Source organism: Rattus norvegicus, chromosome X (assembly GCF_036323735.1).
Source record: "Rattus norvegicus strain BN/NHsdMcwi chromosome X, GRCr8, whole genome shotgun sequence".
NCBI classification, from domain to species: Eukaryota; Metazoa; Chordata; class Mammalia; order Rodentia; family Muridae; genus Rattus; species Rattus norvegicus.
The window spans coordinates 157,186,792-157,194,491 of record NC_086039.1 but is presented as its reverse complement, the minus strand read 5'-3'; the positions used below and the strand labels follow the sequence as shown (position 1 = coordinate 157,194,491).

General features: G+C 46.5%; 1 protein-coding gene across 2 annotated transcripts; it reads right to left on the bottom strand.

Moving 5' to 3' along the window:
• Positions 1-1,012: 1,012 nt before the first annotated feature.
• Emd (emerin) lies at positions 1,013-4,054 on the bottom strand. Of its 2 annotated transcripts, none has more exons than XM_039099500.2 (6): positions 3,866-4,004; positions 3,586-3,773; positions 3,372-3,449; positions 3,015-3,151; positions 1,836-1,882; positions 1,013-1,753 (listed from the first exon to the last, which is right to left on the bottom strand). In XM_039099500.2, the coding sequence occupies exons 3-6, from the start codon at positions 3,418-3,420 to the stop codon at positions 1,423-1,425; spliced, it is 564 nt and encodes a 187-aa protein (XP_038955428.1). In that variant the 5' UTR covers positions 3,421-3,449; positions 3,586-3,773; positions 3,866-4,004; the 3' UTR covers positions 1,013-1,422. The 2 variants fall into 2 exon arrangements, with proteins under 2 accessions (XP_038955428.1, NP_037080.2); NM_012948.2 differs by having other exon boundaries at positions 1,043-1,753; positions 3,586-3,693; positions 3,866-4,054.
• Positions 4,055-7,700: the final 3,646 nt, after the last annotated feature.

Sequence of the window (7,700 nt, the reverse complement as noted above, 5' to 3'; positions counted from 1 at the left end):
GACTCACAACCATCTATAATGGGATCCGATGCCTTCTTCTGGTGTGTCCGAAGAGAGCGACAGTGTACTCATATAAATAAAATAATAGTAAATCTAAAAAAATTAAGAGCTAGTTGAGAGTGAGCAAGCTAAAGCCAAGCTTTCATAATAAAAGGTATCTATGTCATTATTGGGAACTGGTACCAAAGAGACAGCTTGGTTACATCTGGCAACCCAGGTCAGTGCCAGCTCCCAATAATGACAAAGACTTTTCATTAATATGAAAGCTTGGCCTTAACTTAGGCTTACCCCCAACTAGCTCTTATAACTTACATCAACCCATTTATACTATTCTACATTCTGCTACATGGCTCACAACTGATCCTCAGTACCAGTCACCTATTCTTCCTCCATGTCTAGCTGACCTCAGAGTCCCTCTCTATGCCCAGAAGTCCCTCGATTTAGCTCTTTATTAAACCAATCAGTAGGTACCTTAGGCAGATAAGGAAGGACAGAAACATTTTAACGCAGTATACAAAAAGATTATCTCCAAAGAAAATCTAAAAACTGAGCAAGAATAAACAGGCAAAGAATTAGAATAGCCATGGGTGCACTGTAGCCTTTGAATCTTATTATCATGCCACCAATCCCAGGAGCTGAACAATGTACTGGCATGATGCCTCATATCTTTTCTATCCTGGTAACCTCAGATGTTGGTGTTAGCCTCTCCTGACTAAAGTATCTGCATATATGATCATATATGCAGTTTTGCCTACATTTCCCATAGGCTTATCTACACATTTAATTACATGGTAGTTATTTTTCTAAGTGGTTATAATAAGTATTTCAGGGAGTTGGCCCAGAAATAAAACCCACAACTAAAACATAGACTTATCTATGGGTAGCATTTGATTCCTTCCCCAAGACCAAGCACAACCAAAGGGAAAAGCCACACTGATTATTGAGACCTAAAACCAAGCACCTGTGTGCCATGGCAGCCCAGCTCCCATCCCAGTAGGAAGAAACAACAAGGTAAAAATAAACATGTTTATTATTGTGTCCACGAAAGCAAAGCCAGGATGGCCTTGTTAATACCCCCTGAAAAGGTGACAACAAACAGGCATGCATGACAACTACCACTGCCACCACCAAGTTTTCCTCTAATGAAGTGAGGTCCTCCCCACCAGATCCCCATACCCTAAGAGTCAGAGGCAATAAGGCTAGGAGGCTCCAGAGGAAGGTACATACGGGCCTACTGGGCTGTGGAAAGCCAGCATTTGCTGCTTCCTTGGCAAGATGAGGTGGAGACAAGCACTGCCGTAGGCTAGGCCCTGTACCCTCTAACTAGAATACACAAAAAAGCCCCTACCCCCCACCCCCAGCAAACACTGCTAAGGCAGTCAGCCAAAACTCCTGTTAAGAGCTGCTCTGAAACCAATACCCTTAGGGATCCATCCAGAAGGGGTTGCCTTCTTCAGCTTGTATGGAATAGTAAACAAAGAGCAGAAAGGCAGCAAAGGCCAGGAAGAGTAACAGCTGGCCCCAGAGTGGGACCTGTCGATCCTGGCCCAGAGCAGCAGTAGGGGCCTGCTTTTCTGGTCGAATGGCACGTCGGGTAAGCCATGAAGAGGGAGAAGATGAAGAGGAGGACACAGAAGAGGTGGAGGATGTAGGATAATATGATAAGCCCAGGGAGCTCCTGGAGACATTGGAAATGGGGCGGTAGTGTGCGATGCTCTGGTAGGCACTGTCTCGGCCATAGATGGGGCGTTCCCTGTAGCAAAAGAAGGGGACAGGTAGGCAGGAGAGTCTGAGTGTCAAACTTGTCCCTGTCCCTACATGTGTTCACTACTCACCTATCCTTGCCTTCCTCTTCTGAAGAAGAGAAAATGTCATCACGCACCTGCCGGATAATTAGGATTAGAAATGGGAAAGAATGGTTTCCCCAAATGTCTCTGGCTAGCCTACTCTAGTCACATTGTAGGGGGCAGAAAATTGCCCCCCCATCATTCTGGGTCCATGCCCTCTTTAACTGTGGGGCCTTGCCACCCAGTTACAAACCTTGTCAACTTTGTCCCACCATCCTTTTATTCCCCAGGATTCTCAGGAGGCTTAAACCTACATCCTAGAGTACAGGTGCTGTTATATATGCTCAGATCATAAAAGTTTGTGGGCTGCAGAGATGCCTCAGTGGTTAAAAGCACCTATTGTTCTTCCTAGGTACCTAAGGTCATTTTCCAGCACTCACATCAGGCAGTTTACAACTACTTGCCATTCTAGCTCTAAGGGGAATCTAAGGGGAAATCTGACAATTCTGGCATCTGTAGGCACCAGCACTCATGCATACTACCCACAGACACATACATGTAGTGAGAATTCTTGAAATTTGGCTTAAGAAACACAGAAATATTATAAGAATGTTTTTATTTTAACCCTAGATGTGGGATATGGGGCTGTTTTACAGCAGCTATGATTTGCTTCATGCTTTTGAGTTGCAGATAGTTTCTGCAATTTTGTGGTATTTGGAATTCTGGGAATTTTTCAGAGGGTATGTAAATACTAGAGCCCCAATAGGTGAGGTTGGTTACAGTTTGCTAGTAGCTGGGGTCAAAGAAGACACAAGGAAGAAAGAAATTAGATTCAGGGATCTTTAGCTCTCTTTCTCTATCTAATGATTGGGGGTGAAAGGGTGAGGGGAACCCACAAACTAACAAAAAATTGGCTACACATAGGTATAATTAAAGTAATTAAATTTTTAAAAATGCCAAAACCCCAAAAACATTTGTGTGTGCTGCTGGATGCTGGAGATGAAACCATAGGTAAATGCTCTTCTACTGAGCTATATATGCTCATCCCCAAATCTAATAGTTTTGGAGGTTCCAACGTAGAACTTTTGAGCCAACAACTGTATGCTGATCCTAACCATACTTGAAGGCCTAAGATCCACTCTCTGCACCTAGTATCTCCTTGAACTATCCAAACCTAGAATTCCCTAAGGCTACATACACCCCAGGTATGCCTACCAGACAACTCACCTGGTGATGGAAGGTATCATCAGCATCTACAAGTGAGGTCCCTGGCCGGCGGAAGCTCTTGGACATGCCCACAGACTCGGGCTCCCCGTATGTCCTGGTAGTCAAATAGCTCTCCTCATAGTAGTCATCATTATAGTCTTGAGGAAGAAAACAGTGGTAGAGGAAAAAGTGGTGCCCCTTACCTGGCCTCTTGCCACCTTCCGCCCCCCCCCCCCAGTCTGTGTGTGTGCTGTGCCAGTTTCTTCTCTCTGAAGCCACTGAGAACTGGTACAAGGGGGTGAGGTCTGGAGTTTCACTGTGCCCAAATCCCTGAAGCATGGGATAAAGACATCAGTGCCCATCCCACACCTGCCTTACCCTTGCTCTGGTAAAGTAAGGCGTCCTCCTTTTTGGGCAGATCATACATGTCTGAGTCCACGGAGGCTGAATCCAAGTCTGCATGTGGAGGAGAAGGTACAGGACCTTCAATCTCCAGACTTCCCCCTACTCCCTCAGTAGCTTCAGCCACACCCTCCCTCCCTGCGCCTTGTGCCCCAAGCTGCTCTTTGGGGCTGTGCAGTTGGAGCCTCACCTGAGAACCGATAGGAGAATGAAGACGATGACGAGCTGGGGGGCGAAAGCCTCCTTCTCTGGGTCTCGTACTCGAAGATTTTCTTTTCGTAGAGCTTGCGAGTGGAGCCTGCCCAGACACAGGGTGCGAAGCGGTCAGCGGGTGCGAGCCGAGCACCCCAAGAGCACAAGGGAACACGGGGAGGGGACCTGAGGGAAGGAGGAGGTAGGAAGAACGCTCAGGGAGGAGCGCGGGAAAGCGGGGGACCGAGAGGTTCTGAGCGCCACCGGCTGCAGCATACCCACAATAGGCCCATGCGGGATGTTGTACTGGCGTAGCACTGCGGCCAGCTCAGTATCGGACAAAACCGCATAGTCGTCCATGGCAGACACGGCCGGCACCTGGAAGCGGTGTTGAACGCCAGGGGCGGCCGGCACCTATACACAGGGCCCAAGAAACAGACAGCTCGGAGCCTAGCAGAGGAAGCGCCAGCGCCTCAAGAGCGGCTGTGGGCGCGTCAAGCCGCCGTCACGTTTGCGTCACAGCCGCTGCTACGCAGGTTGCGCGCTCTCCTCAGGGCAGGCCCAAATCCGCCGGAGCGGCCAGTACAGACCAGTCTAGCAGGCTGGACTGGCAAATACAAACGTCACACTTGTGTGAGATTGACTCGAACAGGAAGAGGGAGGGGCTTGCGGGAGAGATTTTGGGGCAGCGGAGACTTCCTTTGAGAGCTAGGCAGCTGAGGGGCGGGGCTAGCTAGGCTATCTGAGGGTGCTAAAGCTCAACGTACTAGAGGGGCGACAAGTGTTCTCAGCGGACCAAAACTGGCTTGTGATTTCCCAAGCTGTGAAATCTTACACACCTTTGTGGCTTCATCCTGATTTCCAGTGCCTAGGATTCTCAGCCACAGTCTGGTCCACAGCAATGTGAAGAGTCCAATCCTGAGAGCAAACCTTTCCACAGCGCCTGACGCTGTTGCGAGCTCTTTGTGTGCACAAGTGCTGTCATACAGGACTCTCATCACCTACATAACCACCCACAGACCCCTGGCACTCGCTACCCATCTCCGCTGGTCTTCACAGGCTCCATGGCCCTGGCCTGCACACCTGTACAGGCCCATTCCCACCGTCCTCTCTGCCGCCTAGTTCCATCCGGGAGGAAATGGGGCTAGCACTGGGACAAGAGGCCGCCAACACTGTAGGACCAAGCAGCTTTCCAAAGGTCCAGGGCATGCCAATGGGCACAATCAGAAGGTGCCTGCTATGTGATGCATGTAGATGGGTACACCTTGTACCTGCCTAACTCACTGTTCCATCCACCTTGGGCCCTGAGGAGTTTTGAGGGGAGAAGTCTTCTTTGGCAGAGTCTCTAAGCTTGGTGTGACCTTAGAGGCCTAGACAGTGTGCAAAGCCTAGAGCAGTATCTCTCAACCTTCTTAATGCTGCCGACCCTTTAATACAGTTCCTCATATTGTGATGACCCCACCACCACCATAAAATTATTGTGTTGTACTTCATAAGTGTAATTTTGCTATTATAAATTATAAATATCTAATATGAAGGATATCTAATATGTGAGACCCAAAGGAATAGTATCCCAGAGGTTCCAAACTGCTGGCCTAAAGGTAAACCATGGGAATTGACGGAGGCTCACTAAGGATCTGGATCAGAGAAAGGTTGCCTTGAAGAGTGAGCATGACCATTATATTCTACGAAAAGTCATGTGGCTCTAGGTGTAAGCTGCCCTTTACTGGAGACATCTAGAAGAGGGGGTACATGCAGAAAAGGTGTGTGGGATGCCTGATCTCTTAAATCAGTGATTCTCAACCTTCCTAATGCTGTGACCCTTGTTGTGACCACAACGGTTACTCATGTTGTAGTGACTCCCAATCATAAAATTATTTTTGTTGCCACTTTATAATGATAATTTTTGCTATTCTTATGAGTCATAATGTAAATATTTTTGGAGATAGAGGTTTATTAGAGGGGTTACAACCCATGGGTTTTCTAAATGATAGTGATAGTGAATACTCTGGTCAGCTCTAGGCTGGCCTTGATGACACTTTAGTGAAGGTCACTGGCCAGTCCTCTATAGAAGTTTAAAGTAGGCAATGGTGAGGAGGTGGAGCCCAGTTTTGACCACATACAAAGTGCTTAATGAAGAAAAGTTGCTGTTGGATGGGTTTAAAAGACAGTGCCCTCTCTATCCCTGTAAATGGAGCTGTAAGAATCTCTGGAAAAGATACTGTGTTAAGGAAAGACAGGAGAAAGTTCTTGGGCAGGAGTGTGTGTGTGTGTCTGTGTGTGTGTGTGTGACAGAAAGACAGAGAGAGAGAGACAGACAGACAGACATAGACACACAGAGAAGCACAGAGAGACAGACATTCTCCCCATTAAGCAGCTGCTTCATGAATTTTTTTTATTTTTTATTTTTTTTAGTTTTGGCAAAATCAGATTTTCCAGCATCCCCCTCCCTCTGTGCTGGCCCCTCTCCCAGAGGCCTCTGCATACAGAATGAATGCTCAGTACTCCCCTCCCCCCATACAGAATCAAGTTGTTTCCTTATGAGGTCAAGGAATTTTAGGTTTGCCTTTTCCCTAAGGAACACCCTCTGTACCTGCCTCAGCACTCTGCTTCCTAATCCCCCTACTATCCTACTATAAGATCCTATCACAGATGTTACCAGGAAGCTGTACTGTGGTCTCGCACATACTGTCTGATGACCTAGACCTTACATCTAGCCTTATTGCAGTGTAGTTCTCTTCTCTATCATTCAGCAGAAGAATCAGGATCCCAGAGTTGAAAGAAGCTTTTGCAACAGCTTCAAGTTGAGTGATTCATGGAAATATTCTACCCAGGAAGTCATCTAGGTGGTGCAAGGCTGGCTTTATACTTCAATTAGAATTTGTCAGTGGGGCTAGAAGGATGTGCTAGGGCATTCTGTAGGTCTCTAGGAAATTCTGAGGAGTAGCCCTTGGCCAGTATGACTAATTGGGAAAAAAATCTTGGAAGCAACCCATTCTAAGAATAAGAAAATTGTTGGTTCTGTAATTCCACCCAGCACTCAGGATTTTGAGGTAGGAGAATTGAAAGTTTAAGGCCTGCATGTGCTTCAGGGTGAATTCAAGGCCACACTGGAAAACTTAGTGAGACTCTGTCTCAAAATCAAAAGTAAAATGGGAATTTGGGATGTAGTTATCTTGGTGGTAGAGCACTTGGCTGGCATGAAATAAATTTTAGATTCAACCTCCAGAAACTGCTATCTCCCCAAAGTTGTGAGAAAAGGTCTACATGAAAACGTTTCTTCAGGGTTGGGGATTTAGCTCAGTGGTAGAGTGCTTGCCTAGCAAGCACAAGGCCCTGGGTTCGGTCCCCAGCTCCGAAAAAAAAAAAAAAAAGAAAAAAAAAGAAAAAAGAAAACGTTTCTTCAGAACAAGAAGAATATGTTTTAAGAATATGCTTTTTTAAAAGCCAAGGAACTGTTAATCATAAGATTAATCTTCATAGATGATAGACTTGAAAGAAGTTGATGGCACTAACTTCTTGTGTTTTCAGTTTGTGTGCACTGAGAGGGTCAATAAAGAGAGTTCTAATGCAGTGTGTTGAGGGGGGGCATCCTGAAATACAACTATATATTCACCACCTCACTCATGCTCCTTCAATCTTCCTACCCATTGATCTGATTGCCATGTTTGAGGGTAAATGGATTTTTCCTCTGAAAGGACAGTCATTTTCATGAACTCTGGTGCAGCCACCTCATGAACCTGAAATCAGGCCACTAGAATGATAACTCACTGGCCTCCCTAGTAGAGGTTTTCCACTAGATAGAACAGTAAGAGACCTTAGTCCTATCTGGAGACCAGAATGTGAAATGTCATTGCCAGCAGAGCCAACAAAGTTAGCAAGGGATGCATGCTCCCTGGAGAAAACTCCAGCACTTTGCTCTTCAAGTTAAACCACAGATCACCAAATTGACTCTGCAAATGTGGTCAAACTCCCACACTCACTCTTTTTTCCATCTTTGTTGTTTGTTTGTTTGTTTGAGACAGGGTTTCTCCGTGTAGCCCTGGCTGTCCTGGAACTCACTCTGTAGACCAGGCTGACCTCAGATTCACAGAGATCCTCCTGCCTCTGCTT